Source organism: Dipodomys spectabilis, unplaced genomic scaffold (assembly GCF_019054845.1).
Source record: "Dipodomys spectabilis isolate Male_0828 unplaced genomic scaffold, ASM1905484v1 ptg000763l, whole genome shotgun sequence".
Taxonomy (NCBI): domain Eukaryota; kingdom Metazoa; phylum Chordata; class Mammalia; order Rodentia; family Heteromyidae; genus Dipodomys; species Dipodomys spectabilis.
Window position 1 is genome coordinate 65,222 of NW_024871440.1, and position 21,012 is coordinate 86,233.

General features: G+C 41.5%; 1 protein-coding gene across 1 annotated transcript in view; it reads left to right on the forward strand.

Annotated features, from left to right (window-relative positions):
* Smc1b (structural maintenance of chromosomes 1B) overlaps positions 1–21,012 on the forward strand; it is a 63,694-nt gene that overhangs the window by 30,686 nt on the left and 11,996 nt on the right. The window contains exons 10-18 of the mRNA XM_042672711.1: positions 3,265–3,450; positions 6,661–6,840; positions 8,882–9,028; positions 12,349–12,486; positions 12,768–12,884; positions 14,235–14,341; positions 15,336–15,477; positions 16,061–16,206; positions 18,404–18,557. Coding sequence (XP_042528645.1) covers positions 3,265–3,450; positions 6,661–6,840; positions 8,882–9,028; positions 12,349–12,486; positions 12,768–12,884; positions 14,235–14,341; positions 15,336–15,477; positions 16,061–16,206; positions 18,404–18,557 — 1,317 coding nt within the window. The remainder of the gene's footprint in view (positions 1–3,264; positions 3,451–6,660; positions 6,841–8,881; positions 9,029–12,348; positions 12,487–12,767; positions 12,885–14,234; positions 14,342–15,335; positions 15,478–16,060; positions 16,207–18,403; positions 18,558–21,012) is intronic.

The following is a 21,012-nucleotide window of genomic DNA, read 5'->3' on the forward strand; positions in this document are numbered from 1 at the left end:
GACTTATTTTAGGAATCTTTTATGTTTTTCATTTGACTATTTATATTTAAAATAGAACAGTAAGTAATTATGGCATTATATAAGCAACTCCCATTTGTGTCTATAGGTAAGTAATTATTAGGGAGAAGCATTGATATGATACAGTCTCATTAACATATACCAGCCAGTTTCCCCAAAAGATCTGTGATGGAATCTGGATCGCCGAGAAAGATCAGCCCAAACCTCACGCTTTTCACGGTTTCACTTTTTTAATTTGGCATTGCACACATGTGTTACTGGCATCGCTGTTGCTGGGAGTGTCTGCTACACAGCAGTATTTTCTCACAACATTGCATTCCCTGTCAAAAGGCTTGTCTTCAGTATTTGAAGCTCTTCATCACTGCCTTGTTTGAAAGCACCTGCCTTTGTCCTCTGTGGTATCACACTCTCACAAACACCTACCTTCAGCTCTTTTACAGTTCTTTTTTACCTCTGATTCTTTGGGATGGTTTTTGTTTTGTTTTGTTGCCTGTAACAGGGCTTGAACTGAGCGCCTTGGCTGACTTGCCTTGGTTACTCACAGCTAGCACTTCAGCCACATCTCCAGCCTGGCTTTAGTCTTGCAGACTTTTTCTGTCCAGGCTTCGATCTGTGATCCTCTGGATCTCAGCCTTCTGAGTAGCTAGAGTGACAGCATGAGGTACATGATTCTCTGGAACGCAGTCTTCTGGTTCCTGGCTAGCTTTCTGATTCTTATGTCACTTTGAATCCTGGATAATGATGGAGGGTGAGGCTGGGTCACAGAATCTTATTCCCTTAATTCCTAACAAAATGACAAAAACTTGTGGAAAACTAGTTGAACAGCTAAACAACCTAAATGCCATAAACTTCAGAAATGACAATAGTCCACTAAAAGAAAAAAGGTTGAAATATAGCATTGCTTGTTCTAAACTCTACAGAAGCCTAACCAATTGCCGAGGGTTTGTTTGGGGTTTTTTTGTTGTTTTTTTTTGTCGGTCGTGGAGTTTGAACTCTAGGCTTGGGCGCTGTCCTCAGCTTTTCAGCTCAAGGCGAGCACTCTACTGCTTAAGCCACAGCACCACTTCCAGTTTTCTAGTGGTTTATTGGAGATAAGAGTGTCACAGACTTTCCTGTCTGGGCTGGCTTTGAACCGCGATCCTCAGATCTCAGCCTCCTGAGTAACTAGGATTACAGGCATGAGCCACGGGCGCCCAGCTTCCTGAGGATTCTTACCTAGCATTTCCTTTTTTTTTTTTTTTGTTGGTCCAGTCATGGGGCCTGAACTCTGGGCCTGGTCGCTGTCCCTCAGCTCTTCAGCTCAAGGCTAACGCTCTACCACTTGAGCCACAGCGCCACTTCCGGCTTTTTTCTTTTTGCTTATGTGGTGCTGAGGAATGGAACCCAGGGCCTCAGGCTTGCAAGGCAAGCGCTCTACCACTGAGCCACCTTCCCAGCCCCCAGCATTTCCTTTCATCTAGTATTTCCTCACTTAGTCATTCCTTTTCTTTTTCTAATTGTAGAGTCTTAGATTTAAATACTAGTAAACCAGGAACTGTAAACTTCAAATGTTCTCTGATGGAAGAGACGACTCCAGGAGGCCTAATGTGTTGAGATGCCATTTGATCCTGTGCAAGAGAGAACGTTGGTATAAAGTACTAGTTAAAAACTCAGGAGAGGGCTGGGAAGGTGGCTCAGCAGTAGAGCGCTTGCCTAGCATGCATGAAGCACGTGGGTTCGATTCCTTAGTACCACATAAACAGAAAAAACCAAATGTGGCACTATGGCTCAAGTGGCAGAATGCTAGCCTTGAACAAAAGAAGCTCAGGGACAGTACCCAGGTCCCGAGTTTAAGCCCCATAACTGGCAAAAAAAAAGCCTAGATATTCAAGCAAAGTATATTCTTGCAAAGCATCACCTAACCCTCATACCCCTGGCTTGCAAGCCCTTAAGTTAGGACATTGTGTAGGACAGGAGATGCAGATTCCATCACCTGTGGGAGGAAGGAATTTCAGACCAGTGAAGCATCTGCAAGGAGCTGAGCCCTCAAATAGAAGCAAGGGGGGCAAACCACTATGTTATACAATAATAACAAAGAGCAAGGGGGGATTTCAGAGTCAAAGAACATAATCTAGTTGCCATCCCAAGCAGGAAAGCCATGAGACTATTTCCAATTAAGCACCAAAAAAGTGGTGTTGTAGAGTTGTGGCTCAAGTGTTAGAGTGCTAGACTGGAGCAAAACCAACTCTGGGACAGTGCCCAAGACCCCAAATTAAGCCCCCAGAGGTGCGTTCTCACTTTTCTTTCTCTCTTCTCTCTCTGTCCCTCTCTCCTCCTTCTCCCCCCTCTCTCCCTCCTCTCTCTTCACACACACACAAAATTAACATTTAATTAAAAATAGCAAATAAATTAGCAATATCAAGGAAAGGATCAAACAGCTGAAAGACAAATTACTGGCTTAAGAGGCTGAAATAATAATTAAACAGAGAGCAAAGAGAATAGATACTAAAGACAGTAAAAGTCTGTCATGAAACTGATATGCCTGAAGTAAAACCAACAAATGGAAGGAAGAGCCCAAAGATAGGAAATTTCATGATCACAAATTCTAGGAACTGTTTATTCAGGATGCCGATAATCAGGTGTCTTCTGAAAATGGGTGTCTTCAGTGATCTCTTGACCACTCTTAGAGCGGTGCAAATGGCATTTGTGGAAAACGTTTCCTAACCAGCCTGGCCCTGCAGAGCACTCTGCACTTTGCCAGTGTCTAGCTGTGCTTTGATATTCATAAGAACATTGAGTCTCTGCATCCCTTTCTCTGAGATTCCAGGAGGTTAGTTCAGCAGTATCTAACTCAATTCCTGCACACAACAGGGGATTCATAAATGTCTAATTATTAAGCAAAATAATAAATATGAGTTACTTTAGTTTTATAACATATTTTAATACTTTACTAAAATTCATTTAATAATGTTTTCCGTTTTAGGTTTTTTCACCTTTCTGAGATTTGAACTCAGGGCCTGGGACATGCTAGGCAAACATTCTACCACTTGTGCCAACCCTCCACCACTAATACTATTTTTTATAATGAGTATTTAATAACGGGTATTTAATAACGAAATTTAGGTAGATTTGAGTGAATTTGTAGTAAATGATAGATGTAATTTTTAAAAATTAGTTTTGTCTATGCTGCTTTGTTACCATAGCAGTGAATTGTTTGTTCCTTACTAATATATTGCTTTTCCTCTCTTTTTTGAAAAACCTGCTAAGTTTGGAAGACTGCTTGACCTGTGTCATCCTATTCATAAGAAATACCAGCTGGCAGTGACTAAGGTTTTTGGCCGGTACATGGTTGCCATAATCGTCACTTCTGAAAAGGTAGCAAGGGATTGTATTCGATTTCTGAAGGAGGAAAGAGCAGAACCTGAGACATTCCTCGCTCTCGATTACCTTGATGTAAGAAATTTATGTTTGGTCTTCAGTAGTGATCAACTCTTGTCTGTTTAAGTACATCTTTATTGCTTAAAACTATGGTAGCTATGGGAGAGGGAGAATGTAGCGTGGATGACAGCCAAGTTACAACTAAGGCTAGTGTTAATGTATTAGCATGTGGAGAATATTAACAAGTGGCTGCTCTTTACTAGATCAGGTCTTTTCTTGATAATCGAATTTTGCTATAATCCTCCCTGGTGTCTTTGATTTCATTGATTAAGGTTTGAGGTCTGTTTTGAGATCCCTTAGTATATCCAGAACCTAAATTCTTGACACAAGAACTTTGCCATATGGATGACAACCTCCAGAGACTTTTCATTGTCTCCTGAAGCAGAGGTTCTCTTCCTTCATCAGTCACACCTCTGAACTGCAGGCAGGGGCATGATAAGCAGGGTACTCTCGGCTACTGAATATCAGCCCTACTGCTAAGTAGCCGTACCAGTTCATTTGTCAGGTTTTCATTTTAGCCTTAGGTTCTTTGTGAAGTAAAGGAATAAGTCCTCACCTTATTGGATGGTTTGGAAGAAGCACGGCACAGCACCTATCTGGAGGAGCAGCTCGGCAAACGCCAGCCAGTCCTGCCTTTGTGCTTCCACACTGTGCCATGCAGGGCCCACCAAGACTTGTTGCCTTACTTTAACTGACTGTGAAATCTTTTTTTGGGTTGCTTTTTGGTCGGTCGTGGGGCTTGAACTCTGGGCCTGGGCGCTGTCCTTGCACTCTTCAGCTCAGGGTGAGCGCTCTACCGCTTGAGCCACAGTGCCACTTCCAGTTTTCTAGTGGTTTATTGGAGATAACAGTCTCACGGATGTTCCTGCCCGGGCTGGCTTTGAACCGTGATCCTCAGATCTCAGCCTCCTTAGTAGCTAGGATTTACAGCGTGAGCCACCGGCGCCCGGCCTGACTGTGAAATCTTTTACTTACGCCTCACATCAGATTTTTCAGGGCAAACTTACTTAAAAATTACTTTGTGTGTGTATGGCAGTCCTGGAACTTGGATTCAGGTCCTGGGTGCTGCTTCTGAGCTCTGCCACTTAAGCTGCAGCTCCACTTCAGCTGAGCTCTACCACTTGAGCTGCAGCTCCACTTCAGCTTGTTTTGGTGCCTTACTTAGAGATAAGAGTCTCACAGACTTTCCTGGCCAGGCTGGCTTTGAACCTCCATCCTCAGATCTCAGCCTTCTGAGTAGCTAGAACTACAGGTGTGGGCCACCAGGACCCAGCTTCAAAGTCACTTCTTAATCTTATACAGAAGTATGTTTAAATATAAAAGGAATACTTGTACCCCTTCTCAGTGTCCAGTTCTTTAATAGTAATTACTTCAGATTGCTTTTCTATGCACTTAGTTTACGTACACATGTATGTGCACATTTTATGGGATTTTTTGCTTTGTTTTGTTTAATAAATATTACATCATCTTTGCTGGTTTTATTGTAGATCATTTTTTTTTGGTTGGTCATGGGGCTTGAACTCTGGGCCTGGGCACTGTCCCTCAGCTCTTCAGCTCAAGGTGAGCACTCTACCACTTGAGCCACAGTGCCACTACTGGTTTTCTGGTGGTTTATTGGAGCTAAGAGTCTCATGGACTTTCCTGCCTGGGCTGGCTTTGAACCACCATCCTCCGATATCAGCCTCCTGAGTAGCTAGGATTACAGGTGTGAGCCACTGGTGCCCGGCTTGTAGATAATTTTTTGTAATACTGAGTGTTGAATTCAGAGCCTTGCCTTACTAGGCAGGTGCTGTAGCATTTGAGCCACTCTACCAGTCCCTTTTTCCATTGGTTATTTTCAAGATAGGGTCTTGCTTTATGCCCAGGTTAGTTGGGCTACAGTCATCCTATTTGTTTCTCCTTATTGCTGGGTCAAGAAATACATAACACTGGTTGAGATAGTCTTGTGAACTTTTGTGCTTGGGCTGGTCTTAAACTGTGATCTGATCTCTGCCTCCCAAGTAGCTAGGATTAAAGGCTTGTACTATAGTGCTAGATTCACAGGGGGTTTTTTGTTTGTTTTTGTTTTTCTTAACAGACCAGGCCTGAAAGTCAGCCTGAAGGTCTGAAGGCTTTCCTGAGGATTTGAGCCTTCAGTGGTTTTCAGGCTCTGTAGTGTTATACTGTTCTTCATATATGCATCTGGGTGGGTATTGTGTTTTGCCACAGGAGTTGATCAGGAGAACACAGGAGCATTTATGCATTGTTCTGTCCCATGTACTTGGAACAGGGTTGAATCTGGAAGTTGTATCCTCTGGGTTTTTTTTTTTTGTTTTTGGTTTTGGTTTTTTTTTTGGGGTCCGGTCATGGGGCCTGAACTCTGGGCCTGGGCGCTGTCCCTCAGCTCTTCAGCTCAAGGCTAGCGCTCTACCACTTGAGCCACAGTGCCACTTCCGGCTTTTTTCTTTTTGCTTATGTGGTGCTGAGGAATCGAACCCAGGGCCTCATGCATGCAAGGCACGCACTCTACCACTGAGCCACCTTCCCAGCCCCAATCCTCTGTTTTTCTTATGAAGTTTTTGTATTTTAAAAAATACTCTGAGCTCACGCCTGTAATCCTGTCTACTGAGGAGGCTGAGATCTGAGGATTGCAGTTCAAAGCCAGCCATGGCAGGAACATCCGTGAGACTCTTATCTCTAATAAACCACCAGAAAAATGGAAGTGGCACTGTGGCTTACGCGGTAGAGCGCTTGCCTTGAGCTGAAGAGCTGAGGGACAGCGCCCAAGCCCAGAGTTCAAGCCCCATGACCAACAACAACAACAACAAAAATACTCTGTGTCTCAGACAGCCTGGGGTATAGTTTATCATGTTCTTGTCAAACTTGTTGCAGATAGGTGCACACTGTTCATCTTGGCTGTCGTGCCTGTGTTCTGTGAGAAAAATACAATGAGCATTTGGGATTTTCTTTTTATCAGTTGTGGGGGTTGAACCTCAGGGCTTGGGCACTGTCCTTGGGCTTTTGTGCTCAAGGCTAGTGCTCTACCACTTTAAGCCAAGCTCCACTTCTGGATTTCTGGTAATTAATTGGAAATAAGAGTCTCATGGACCTTCCTGTCCCACAGGCTTTGAAACTCCTCAGATCTCAGCCTCCTGAGTAACTAGGATTACAGGCGTGAGCCACCAGCACCTGGCAGCAATTAATTTTTATCATAACTAATATACCAAGTATTTCTAAACCTTTTAGATCAAGCCAATTAATGAAAGACTAAGAGAACTTAAAGGCTGCAAAATGATGGTTGATGTTATAAAGACTCACATTCCTCAGCTGAAGAAAGTAATTCAGTTTGTATGTGGAAATGGCCTTGTCTGTGAAACTGTGGAGGAAGCAAGACACATTGCATTTGGCGGACCTGAGAGACGGAAAGTAAGAAAGAATTTGGATGCCTTTTTAGAGAAATCCAAGCAGTATTTACAAGGTGTTCCCTTCTTCCCTTCCCTCCCCTGCTTTCTTGTTTAAATAAATACACACACTCACATTTATGTATGTTTTCATATGTTCTCTTTATAAGGAAAACCAACCTAGAACTTAGTTAGTTTTACCTAGGATGCATGAGGTCCTGCACAGCAAAACAACGAAAACCTATAAAAACAAATTGCAAACCGGGGGAAGTATTTGCAACTCACAGTAAAGAGCAAATGTTCCTGTAAACCAATAGGTAGAATAATAATATGGCGAGAAACTGGACAGATCATGAACAAACTTGTTCTTATCCATAGAAATATAATAGCTCTTAAACACAAAAAATCAACCTTAATCATAATATGAGCAATGCTTGTCAACACTATTCTTAGGTATTATGTTTCCTTGTTAGAATAGCAACCATCTAAAGTGTGGACATTGTATGCTCACTGGCTCTGTGAAGGGCATGTTTACTAGTTATACTCTATGGGGACTTAGCATATAGGCAAACTTAATCATATGAAATGATATGTGTGCAAGGCCTAGAGATTGAACCATTGGGTATAGTAGAACTAACCTAGGCATTTGTGTAAGACTAGCAAAATAAAAATAAAAAGCACATACAGTAGAAAACTCCACATTATGTAAAGTCTATGTCAGTTTCCAAAATGTATTCAGTTAAAAATAATTTCTTGCTTCCAGATTTCTCAGAGTGAGACCAAGTTTATCTATTATTTGTCATGCATCCCTGTATGCCAGCACTATATTTTACGGCTCCAGTCCCTTGGGCAGGATGTCTTAGTACACAGAAGTATGTAGAGAATGTCTTCAAAGAAGAAGTAAAAGGCTGTAGTAGTTTAATCTTGGCTACTTGAGAGACAGAGATTAGAGGCTTGCGGTTAGAAGCCAGCCTTGGCATAAAAGTTCTTGTGACTCCCTCACACCTGTCATCCCTGAGAAAAAGGGGAGCACAATAGGATCCCAGCCCCTTTATATTTTCTGAGCATGAAAGGAGACCCTATCTTGAAAATAATAAACACAAAAAGGAACTGACAGAGTGCCTCAAGTGGTAGAAAGCTCACTTAGCAAGTGTAGGACCTTGAATTCAAACCCCAGTGTTGAAAAATTTAAAAAGAGGGCTGGGAAGGTGGCTCAGTGGTAGAGCGCTTGCCTTGCATGCCAGAGGCCCTGGGTTCGGTTCCTCAGCACCACATAAGCAAAAAGAAAAAAGCCGGAAGTGGCTCTGTGGCTCAAGTGGTAGAGCGCTAGCCTTGAGCTGAAGAGCTGAGGGACAGCGCCCAGGCCTAGAGTTCAGGCCCCACGACCGGACCCCCCTCAAAAAAGAAAAATTAAAAGGAAAGAGGGAGGAAGAAAGGAGAATATTTGTTGGATTTGTTTTTGTCAGATCACTGATAGAATTTTTAGTCTGTCACAGGTGATCCCTTGCTTTAATTAACTAGAAAGATTTGTAAAATGTTGAGAATAGATTTCATTTATTGTATAAAACATAGACATATTTAAATGAGTTGAAACCCTAGGCTGTTTTATACTTCAGCTCCACTTAAATGTTTTTCTTTATCTCATTAGTGTTAACATTCATTTGGAGAATCCTACAGTTAATAAGGCCCTTTCCATCATATCCCACTGACAGCTATGTCAGATTTTTTATGAGATTCTGTAATACCAACTATTTGATACCAAATGTATCATTGACTTTTAATTCTCAATATTCCATTTGTTTGGAACTGTTATATAACTTGTTTGAAGCCTTTGTTATTGATGCCAATTTTGTTGTCTAGAGTTTCTTTGGATGTTAATAAAGTGGGATTTGTATCTGTAGTTTGGTCATTTATGTTTCTTCATAAGCTAGATCTTTCATTAGTAAAACTCAATAAGTGTTTTTCTCATCTGCAAATTCTCAGCTGTAGAAATTGTCATGTTAGGTTCTTATTTTTGTATACCTCATGTATATTTCTCAATGGTAAAACACTTTTTAATTTTACAGACAGTAGCCCTTGATGGAACTCTGTTTTTAAAGTCTGGGGTGATCTCTGGAGGATCAAGTGACTTACGACAGAAGGCTAGATGCTGGGATGAGAAAGAGATAAAGAATCTCAAAGATAAAAGGAACCAGCTGGTTCAGGAACTCAAGGTACATTTGTGCCATAAAATTTACAAGGTAGCAAGAACAACAGTTGTCGTTTAAATTTGTTTAGGGTTTTCTTCATGTTTTTGTTTTTGGGGTTTAGACCTTGAGAAAATTATGCTAAGTGAAATAAAACAGTCACGAAAAGACAAATATTGAATTGTGCAATTAATTCAGAGAGATAGAAAGTTAAATGGTGCTACCAGGGCCTTTGGAAAGGGAAATAAAGAGTTCTTTAATGGATTTAGAGTCTCAGTTTTACAAAATGAAAAAAAAAATGTGGCAATTGATTGCATATTTTATGATATGTGTAGATTACTACAACTTAAAAAAATCAATGAATTTTCAGCTGAGTTCTGTATAATATAGTGTTATTTAAGTTACTTTAGATAATAGAAAAAGAGGGGAAAGTTTTTGGGATTTTTTTTGGAGGGGGGGGCAGGGAGTCCGGTCGTGGGGCCTGAACTCTGGGCCTGGACACTATCCCTCAGCTCTTCAGCTCAAGGCTAGGGCTCTACCACTTGAGACACAGCGCCACTTTCGGCTTTTTTCTTTTTGTTTATGTGGTGCCGAGGAACCGAACACAGGGCCTCATGCATGCAAGACAAGCGCTCTACCAGGGAGCCACCTTCCCAGCCCAGTTTTTGGTTTTTTTATAAAGCTTATGTAACTTTAAAATAAAAAATTATAGCCAGGTGCTAGTAGCTCACACTTGTACTCCTAGCTATCCAGGGGGCTGAGACCTGAGGATCACAGTGCAAAGCTAGCCCAGGCAGAAAGGTCAGTAAGACTCTTATCTCCAATTAATCACCCAAAAAAGCCAGAACTGAAGCTTAACTGGCTCAAATGATAGAGAGCTAGCCTTAAGCAAAAAAAAGCTCAGGACAGCATCTCAACCTAGGAGTTTAAGCCCCCGGACTGTCACACACACACACACACACACACACACACACACACACACACACACTAGATAGATAGATAGATAGATAGATAGATAGATAGATAGATAGATAGATAGATAGATAGATAGATAAATCGAACAAAAACAAAGGCTGACTTCCCTAGGAATATAATGCATAGTTCCAAAATTAAACTATCACAGAGTACTCAAAAGTTGACTTCTGGAATTGAACCCCTTTTGTACAACTACTTAATAAACATATAGAGCCAGGGCACCAGTGGCTCACACCTGTAACCCTAGCTACTCAGGAGACTAAGATCTGAGGATCATGGTTTGAAACAGTAAAGTCTATGAGACTTTTATCTCCAATTAACTACCAAAAAGCTGAAGTGGAGCTGTGCCTCCAGTGTAGGGCACTAGCCTTGAGCAAAAAAGCTCAAGGAAAATCGCACGGACTGTACTCAAGCACTGAGTTCAAGTCCCAGAACTAGTACAAAGTAAGTACACAAATAATAAATTTTAAAATGTCAGTGTAGAGCTTTCATCAGCATAGTCAAAGAATATATCCAACTGGATAAAATTTGTTCTGTAAATGCATAGATGTTTTGATATTCTGATTGCTTAGTATAGTCCTTGACATTAGAATTAAAGGCAGAAGAAAAATCACAATCTAGAAGAGACATTTCATAAGATGCAGTAGATAATCCCAATTAATATACCAACAAAAGAATAGTTTTATAGAAATTATTCAAATACAATAAACAGCTCTTACTCAACACTAACACATACTAAGCACATAGTTCAAGTGGTAAGAATGCTTGCCTAGCATAACCAAGTCCATGGGTTCAGTCTCCAGCATTGAAAAAAGAAAAATTAACCAGGAGTGGTATTAGAAATCTATAATCTCAGCTACTTTGGAAGTAGAGACAGGAGGATTGCAAGTCTGAGGCAAACTTAGGCAAAGGTAAGTGAGACTATCTCAAAAACAAAACCAAAAGGTCTGGGAGTTGTAGCCTAGCATGAAGTGCTGGGTTTAACCCCTAGCCCTAGAAAAAAAAAAGGAATAATTACTTAAATGATGAAACACTAAAATAATTTTTGTTAAAATCAGGAACTAGATGTTTTCTATCACCATTACTATTCAACATAGCCTTAAAATGACAACTACATTAGGGACAAAACTGAAATAGTATGTATAATTATTTGAAACAGTAAAGTCTGTGAGACTTTTATCTTCAATTAACTACCAAAAAGCTGAAGTGGAGCTGTGCCTCCAGTGTAGGGCACTAGCCTTGAGCAAAAAAGCTCAAGGAAAGTCGCAAGGACTGTACTCAAGCACTGAGTTCAAGTCCCAGAACTAGTACAAAGTAAGTACACAAATAATAAATTTTAAGATGTCAGTGTAGAGCTTTAAATACAGCTAAAACTGTATTTAAGAGCTTCTATATTTGATGGACATAGTAGTACATACCTGTAATCCCCAAAGGCAATCAGAATGCAGAGATAGGAGGATAATAGTCCAGGCTAACCTGACTCTGAGGCCCTGTCTAAAAAAAATAAAATAAAACAAAAGTCCATAATTATTTATTTATTTTGTCAGCCATGGGATTGAACTCAAGCCTGGGCACTATCTCTGAGCTTTTTTGCTCAAGGTTAGTGCTCTACCACTTGAAGCCACAGTTGCACTTCCCGTTTTCTGGTGGTTAATTGGAGACGAGTCATGGACTTTCCTGCCTGGGCTGGCTTCAAACCCTGATCTTCCAATCGCAGCCTCCTCAGTAGCTAAGATTACAGGCCTGAGCCACCAGTGACCCAGCAATTTTTATTCATTTTAAATGAAGAACCTGGGTTCCATCTATTAAATCATTCTTTACAAAATGATGTAGAAGACATTAAGATGAAACATTAGCGCCAAGAACAGGACTGTATAATCGCTGAAAGAGGCCCAGATGACCAGTAAACATGAAACTGTGCTTGATATAGCCTATCGTACTCAGAACTACAGGCTAGACCTGTGGTGAAATCAAATTTTGTTTTGACTTGTTTTGGTTGAGTAATAGGTGTGTGAAGGGAGAAGGGAATGGAGGAGGGAAGCAAAAAGAACAGGAGGCTCTCAGAGCAAGACAGTGTCCTGCTCCCCCCCCCCCCAAGCCAGGTGCTGATGGGCACATACATGCATGGAGCATGTCTTCACGCAGTGTCTCGTGCGCTCTTCTTCCTGCTAGGAAGTATGTTTACTTTTTGAGGAAGCTGTATGTCATCACACTCAGGTGCTCAATGTGTTTTCATGCCCAGACTTCCCAGAAGAATGGGAAGAGGGATTGTGTCGGAAAATCAATATTATATCATGTATTACGTAGGAAAGCACTTTGAAGAGTGAAAGGACTCTTCTGTTGTAAATGTTTCACATTTCTTTCTTTTTCAGGATTTGATGAAGGCACTCCGCAAGGAAATAGATTTGAAACAAATACAGACCCAAATACAAGGAACTCAGACACGACTCAAATATTCACAGAGTGAACTGGAGATGATTAAGAAGAAGCAACTTGCTAATTTTTCCAGGGTAATGCAACATATATAAAGTGTGGTGGTTTGGGATTGGAGGTGTGGCTCAGTTGGTAAAATGATAGCCAAAGCTATCAGAGCGAAAGCAGAGTTACCAAATTTGAGTTCTAGTCTCAGACCTAAAAATTAAAAAATGTGGAGGTTAGAGTTACAGCGCAGCAGCTGTTGCACACTGTCGACACCCATCTTCCTCCTTGATCGTAAAGACACCTATCATGTTTTGACCTCACTGCATAAAACTAAGCTTGCCATATGACAATGTTTTCCTTTGGTTATTAGGAACAATCTCAACTACAAAGCGAATTACTAAACATAGAGGCTCAGTGCACTATGCTGAGCCAAGGAATCACAGAACAGCAGCAGAAAATCGAAGATTTTCAAGAGAAGATAGACAAGGTGATGAATGTCATACTTATTACTAAGCAACATATATGGCTCTAGACCAGACCAGATCCAGGGCACCTACTATTCAAGTGCCTTATCAGAACGATTTCCTTTGTGGGGATACACTGTTGGCCATCTCAAGACACCAGCGTGTACTCTTTTCTGCTCACCAAGAGCCTTGGCTTGTGTAAAACTTAGAGTCTCTTCCTTCCTCTCTTGCCCTTGACACCCCTTGAAGGGAAAGCCTATCATTCAGGTTACTTTTCAATGTTAACTTACTTTATAAACATCTGTTATAAGGCAGTTTGGCTCTATGGCAACAAAGATTGGTCATCTGGCCTTTGCTTAAAACATGACAGGAGCCTTTTACCTTTTCTCATTTAGTCCTTACGCTGTTGGTATCACACACTGTGCTTTGCCTTGCTCATGGCCATGGTTCCTCCTCTGCCCCTGCCTCACTTATATTTAATGCATAGTCAACTAAAATCCTAATTTATTTTTTGTACTGGTCCTAGGGCTTGAGCTCTGTAACTGGAAGTCATCCCCAAGCTTTTATGCTCAAGGCTAGTGAAGCTTCACTTCTGGCTTTTTTTTTTTTTTTTTTTTTTGGTAGTTAATTGGAGATAGGAGTCTCATGGACTTTCCTACTTAGGCTGGCTTTGAACCACAGTCTTAATCAGCCTCCTGAGTAGTTGTGATTACAGGTGTGAGCCACCAGCACCTGGCTTAAAATGTTTTTTTTTTTAAACAATACCTATCTCTCTCCTACAAATGCATATAATGTTTGTAAAACTTGTTGAAATTAAGTTTTGGGGGTCAGAGGGATTTAGCTCAGGCTAGTAGACCTATGTCTCAGCCCTTTGGTACGATAACTTTGCTCAGGTTGGCCTCAATCTCTTGATCTCCCCAAGAAGCTGGGGTTATAGATGATAACCACCATACTTGGTTTCTGGCTTGATTCTTAACTCTACGCTAACCTTTCCTTTTTAATCTGTGAGATTTTTTTCTCATATATAAAGAAGAATTTGTGCAAATTATTAACATTTTGTGGTAGCTGTGGTAAATAGAGTCCATCAGCTTTGTGTTAAACTGCACAGAGCCAAAACATTTAATAAACCCAGTTAATGAGCTTTCTTACTTAGTTTATCTGAACACACAGTTTGAAAACAGTTTAGCATAGTTTATAGAGATAATAGAAGAAAAAGCAGTGGTTGCATACAGTAATATTGAATTGCATTAGTTTTTGGCCTAATCCAGGAAAATCTTGGAGTAAAAAAACTTATATTTAAGCACTATCTATGGCACTATCTAGGTATTTATTAATTCCTTATTGAGACAGTTGTTTTAAAAATAATTTAAAAGGTTGAAGATGACATATTCCAAAAGTTTTGTGAAGAAATTGGCGTAGCAAATATTCGTGAATTTGAGAATATACATGTTAAACAGCATCAAGAAGTTGATCAAAAAAGGTATGTTTACTAGAAGACATTAATGAACAGTTTGCACATATATAGTAGTAACTGTTATTTCTTAATTTAGAGGAATTGTGCCTGAGGTAATTTTTACTTAAGTTTATTAAGAAATAACTACTACAAATGCATTTTCTTAGAAAAATATCTAAAAACTTGTAACAAAAAGCAAATATGAGTTCTAGTTCTCTTATAAGGAAAACACAGTGTTATACAAAGAAGTAGTCTTTTAAATGCCTAAATACAATTAGTCTACCTAATTGTATATATGGACCAATTTTTTTTTTTGGTTGGTTGTGGGGCTTGAACTCTGGGCTTGGGCGCTGTCCCTGTGCTCTTCAGCTCAAGGCAAGCACTCTACCACTTGAGCCACAGCGCCACTTCCAGTTTTCTAGTGGTTTATTGGAGATAAGAATCTCATGGATGTTCCTACCCAGGCTGGCTTTGAACAGTGATCCTCAGATCTCAGACTCCTGAGTAGCTAGGATTACAGGCATGAGCCACCGGTGCCCAGCTTGACACAATTTTTTTGATGGTACTGGGGTTTGAACTAAGGGCCTAGCTCTTGCTAGGTGGCTGCTCACCACTTGAACACATTTCCTATTCCCTTATTGGTGTGTGTGTGTGTGTGTGTGTGTGTGTGTGTGTGTGTGTGTGTGTGTGTGTGTGTGTGTGTGTGTGTGTGTGTGTGTGTGTGTGTGTGTGTGTGTACTCTACCACTTGAGCCATAGCTCTATTTCTAGCTTTTTGTAGTTTATTGGAGACTAGTGTCATGGACTTTCCTGCCTCAGCCAATATCCTCAGATTTTAGCTTCCTGAGTAGCTAAGGTTATAGATGTGACACCCCCCTCCATCCCTCCACCCCCATGCCTGGTGAAGTGATCACTACAAAATCGGAAATGGGCCACATAGGGCTTATGGTAGTATTCCTTCTACTTTTGTATGTAAAAAGCACTCTGCTTACCACTTGTGATGTTTGACTTTATTATACTAGATTGGAATTTGAAAAACAGAAAACTCGGCTTAATGTTCAGATTGAATATAGTCAAAACCAACTTAAGAAGAAACTGAGCAAGATCAACACATTAAAAGAAACACTCCAGAAAGATAGAGAAGAAACTGATAAGCTAAAGAAGGTAATGCATAATGGGTGGCTTAAAGTTGCCTCTTCATTGAAATTAGACGCTCATCAAGCAGCCATGTTCGAATTCCTAAAGGAGCATGTTAGTGGTGGATGTCACGTGGGGGGGGGGGGTGGGCAAGAAGATGCCACAGATGATTCAGGATTGCTGCAGAAGTCTAGGCTGGACCCACAGATTTAGAAGTTGCTCCTTTATGAGAATAAAGGGAAACTGTATGAGAAAGGTTGAGACTCAAGCAGTGAGAGCAACAGTGGGATTCTGGTGGGAAAGGCAGAGAGGGAACAGCACAGAAGCCCAGGAAGTGAAGAAAGCTGTTAAAAAGGCAGTCTGGAAGATCGTAGTGTCAACAGTACTTCTCACTGGACCGTGGGAATGAAGCAAGGCCTGACATGATCCAAGATGAAGGAGGAAGGCAGTGATACATAGTGGTTGCCAATGCACAGATAGTATAGAATGATCACAGGGGTCAAGGCAGGGTTCACTCAGCATGGCTGGGCTTGTTTGTCAATAATACCAGAACTGTTGATCTCATTCATATAAAAGAGAGTAGTCTATAATGTATGTCCTCTGTGTTTAGGTGGAAGATGACTGTCTCCAAGAGGTGGATGACCTCATGGCAAAACGGCAGCAATTTATGGACATGTTTGTCACTCAGAACTCTGACACTGAGAAAGCTCAAACTCAGATTGAAGAGGAACGGAAGAAGATTTTGGCCATTGATAGGTAACTACAAGTTCAACAGTTTGAAAGATCTTTGTAATGCTTTAAATGTGTACTCTCGGGCTGGGAAGGCGGCTCAGTGGTAGAGTGCTTGCCTTGCATGCATGAGGCCCTGGGTTCGATTCCTTAGCACCACATTAGCAGAAAAAGCCGGAAGTGGCGCTGTGACTCAAGTGATAAGAGCGCTTGCCTTGAGCTGAAGAGCTGAGGGACAGCGCCCCGGCCCAGCGTTCAGGCCCCACGACAGACAAAAAAATAAAATAAATAAATGTATACTCTCAGTTTGAAATTTATTATTATTATTATCTGAAGTTGAATATGGTACCCTTTGTTGCTCTTGGTCACACAGAAATCCTTCCAAATGTTCTAATTTAGGGGACACCCAAGAGAAGCAAGTTGTTTAGTGTGCCTAGTTTTCTTTGGTGGGAGGAAACATGAACTCGTATTGTGTTCTTACCTTAAAATGCTCTTGATACTGGTGTCTTCCAGAGGTCCAGAGTCCCTGTGGTCTGTGCAGTGAGGCATGTGCAGCCTGGGAGCAGAGTGCAGCTCTGCTCCTTATGTACTGTGCCTTAAGTTCCGTATTGCAAGGAATTTAACTTACTTTTCCTTTCCAACAAAGATAATAAAAGTCTATTTCCAAATAATTATGGAGATAGAGTTAATATTAAACAGCACTCAGGACATCTGGTGAGCATATGAATTTGCCGTGACGATGATGCTTTGAGTTGGCTAACATTACCAAAATGACATACCCCTACTTGTGATTGACATGAACACGGTGATCGAAACAAAGGTTTTCTTTTCTTGGTGTATCATAGTTTTCCTTACTGACCAAAGACCTTGAGAGCTTTAAGACTCAGTTCTTAGTATATGATCTTTAAGTGGAACTAAAATGTTTACTTCTGATTTTGGGGGGGGAGGGGAGGAGTGCCTTGAACTCAGGGACTCTGGGAGCTGTCCCTGGGCTTATTTTACTCAAGGCTGGCATTCTACTACTTGAACCTCAGCTCCACTTCTGGTTTCTGGTGGTTAATTGGATGTAAGACAGACTTTCCCTGAAGAGGCTGACTTCAAACCACAACCTCTTGAGTAGCTAGGATTACAAGTATAAGCCATGGGCACGACTCCTGATTTTTTTAACCTATATATTTAGTTGAAATAGGACCACTTCTGTTTTTCATATTCTTGAAAACCTTGTAATCGCACCTCCTTCTTCGTGCCTTCGCTCCCTTCTCTCCTTTCACTTTGTATTCTTGGTCTCTCTTTGCTCTCTTTGGGGTCCTGTTTAAAGGTGCCGTTGGCTCAGCTGGCAAACTCCCCCCCTCATGTTCAGCTCGGGAGCTAAAGCAGTAGTAATGATCGCAAAGAAACTCCACGCTGTTATGAAAGCCGTGACTTGCCTGATGGTTTTTTTTTTTTTTTTGGTTAAGAAATTCTTGGTTTGAAGTTCTAAAACAGAGAGCTTATATGAGGGAGAAGCTTAGGTTGAAAAATTAGATTTTAAATGAATTAATGGGTGCTGGGTATGACCCCGTCACTTCTGAATAGCCAGTGGGGCTATTTACAAAGATAATAATAAAGACACCCTGAAAGTAGTGTGCTTTTCCATCCCTGATTGAAGCCAGAATGCTCGTTATTTTGAAATACTTCCTTGAGCTGGGTACCAGAGGCCTACATCTGTAATCCCAGAGACTCGAAGGTTGAGAGCAAAGAATCTCATTTTGAAACCAGTCTAAGCAGACAGATCTGAAAGACTCTTATAATTAGCCAGCAGAAGGCTAGAAGTGGAGCTGTAGCTCAAGTGGTAGAGTACCAGTTTTGAGCAAAAGGCAAGTATGAAAATTCCCAAGTTCCAATCTTAGTACTGGAACAAAATAAAAAGTAAACACATTTCTTTGGGTTTATTATACCTTTCTCAGAAGTGTTAATTTTTTAAGTCCCACACTAGCACAAGAAAATCAGTCTTTCTTATATTTTTTTTAGATAGGGTCTCACTGTGTAGCTCAGGCTGGCCTCAAATTTGAAATCCTACTGTCTCATCTATGAGGATTAAAAATATGTCTAGAATTAAAGATATGTCCCCATACTTCACTTGAAAATAATCTTTTTAATGAAAGTTCATAATTTAACACATTTCTTCTTTGGTGCACCAATCCATAATATGTAAAATCACATCTCATGTCTGTGTACTTAACAGGGATCTGGACAAATTGCAAAAGGAAATTGTAATCATTCAGACGTCTCTGGAACAGAAACGACTAGAGAAGCATAACTTGCTGCTTGACTGCAAAGTTCAAGACATTGAAATCATTCTCTTGTTGGGGTCCCTGGATGACATCATCGAAGTGGAGGTATTCTAGCAGACGATAGTTTTCTTCTTTTAAGTTAAGCTATAGAGGTAATATACAGAGGGATTATTGTTTTTTGTCATTGTTATTGTTGTTTTTTTGTTGGTCATGGGGCCAGGGTGCTGTCCCTCAGCTCTTCAGCTCAAGGTGATCACTCTTACCACTTGAGCCACAGCACCACTTCTGGTTTTCTGGTGGTTATTTGGAGATAAGAGTCACACAGCTTTGAGCTGAGGTCCTCAGATCTCAGCCTCCTGAGTGCTAGGATTACAGGCCTGAGCCACCTGGCGCCTAGCAGGACTATCGTTTTTAAGTCAGGTCACGAGTACACTTCCTTTTGGACAGTGTCACCCCTTCTCTCCCTCTCTCCCCATCTAGCAGATGATTTTAAAACATGTGACGCTGAGCAGAACTGAATATAGTGTTATTTGAATTTCTACCTTTCCTCTGGCTCTAGAGTCCCTTTATGGCTAGTATTTGTCCCAAAAAGTGTCCGCAGAAACATGCCCACAGAAAAATCTACACTGGGAGCTAGGTGTTGGTGGTTCACACCTATAATCCTATCTACTCTGGAGACTGAACTCTGAGGATCATGTTCAAAGCCAGGCCTGGCAGAAAAGTTTGCAAGACTCTTATGTCTAATTAGTCAGCCAAAAAATAAATAAATAAAAATAGAGTGTGGCTCCAGGGCTGAATGACATTCTTGAACAAGAAAGCTAAGGGAAGAGCACAGTAGCCCAGAATTCAAGCCTCAGGACCAACACACACACACATATAACCTGCACTTAAATGTTTATAACAGCTTTATTCATAATTGCTAAAACTGGAAGCAACCAAAATAACTTATCGCAGCTGGTGCATTGAGACCATGTGCTAGAAAGTGATCGACTGTCTAGCCATGAAAGGACATGTAAGAGATTTACACTCGTATTAGGATTTCAGCTGCATGCTGATACGGAATCATGAACCTGGGGAGCATGCAGTGTGCAACTTCCAGGGACTGAAGAGGAATGGGAAGTAAACAGCATTTGCCTGTGCCTAGGTCTTTACCTAGAGCAGTGGTTTGTTTTCTGGTCTGTCTAATACTGAGGTGGTGGTTCCATGTTTTTCTTTATGCATTTGTATAAACCCATCCTGTACCTAGGTCTTTACCTAGAGCAGTGGCTTTCTGGTCTGTCTAACAATGAGGTGGTGGTTCCATGTTTGTCTTTATACATTTGTATAAACCCATATAGAATGTACACAAGCAGGGCTCTGAGGTAATCTATGGGCTCAGGCAGTCGTGCAGCACTCTGGTGGGGGACGTTGACAGGCTTTCCACTGATGCTTCTGCCCCAGCTTGTGCTAGTCGTCAGCTACACCATACTTTTTAAAGCCCAAGGAAGGCCTAGAACACGGCCTATAAGGGAAAGGTCAACGGGAGGATGGTTCTCTTCAGACAGAAGCAAGTCTGTCCTGAGGGCCACACTGGCTCCTCCTGGTCCCAGGAGTATCCTAGCTTGCGTTCAGAAAGCCACAGGGTCTGCGTACTTTCTTTTTCTTTTTTTGGGGGGTCCGGTCATGGGGCCTGAACTCTGGGCCTGGGCACTGTCCCTCAGCTCTTCAGCTCAAGGCGAGCACTCTACCACTTGAGCCACAGTGACACTTGTGGCTTTTTGTGCTTATGTGGTGCTGGCGAATCAAACCCAGGGCCTCATGCGTGCAAGGCAAGCGCTCTACCACTGAGCTGCCTTCCCAGCCCGAGTCTGTGCACTTTCACCAGGGACACTTCCTTGTCTGAAGATGGCAGGCCTCTGTGGTATGTAAGCACATCTAATAGCGCCTGGATACTGGAGGCGCTGAAAGCCCAGAATAGGAAAGCCCAAGGAATATGCTTCCCAAAGGACTGAACTTGTGTTAATGGGCAGAAATGATTGTCTTGCAACAATTACTTCAGGACTAACAGTCTGTACTTGTGAGGTACACCAGAAACTTCCCTTCCATTGACAAATGTTGAGGCAAAGCCAGTTACCTGTGTCCACTATATTTCTGGTAGAAGACTCTTACATTGTGGGGAGACTTTGCTAGACTACTGCTGATCAACCTGCAGCGTGTAGAAGAGGCATCTTGGGGTGATACTGAGTCTGCATTCCCAACCCCCCACCAGGTGAGGCCACACTGCTGCTGCCACATAGGCCGCCCTTTGAGTCGCAAGGCCCCAGCTGACTTGCATGGAAGTCATGGGTGGCTGTCGTTGCTGCTGTTTGACAGTGTCGCACGACATGAACCAGGCTGGGCTGGAACTCAGATCCTGCCTCAGCCCTCCATGTGTTGAGTCAGGCAAGCACACCACCATGTCAAACACAGCCATAGATAGAAGTGTGGTACAAATCACGCAGAATCATGAGATTTAGAGCCTCTATGTTACAGATTTATATTCAGATTCAACCTTCTATTTGAGTTAATCATGAGTATTTTG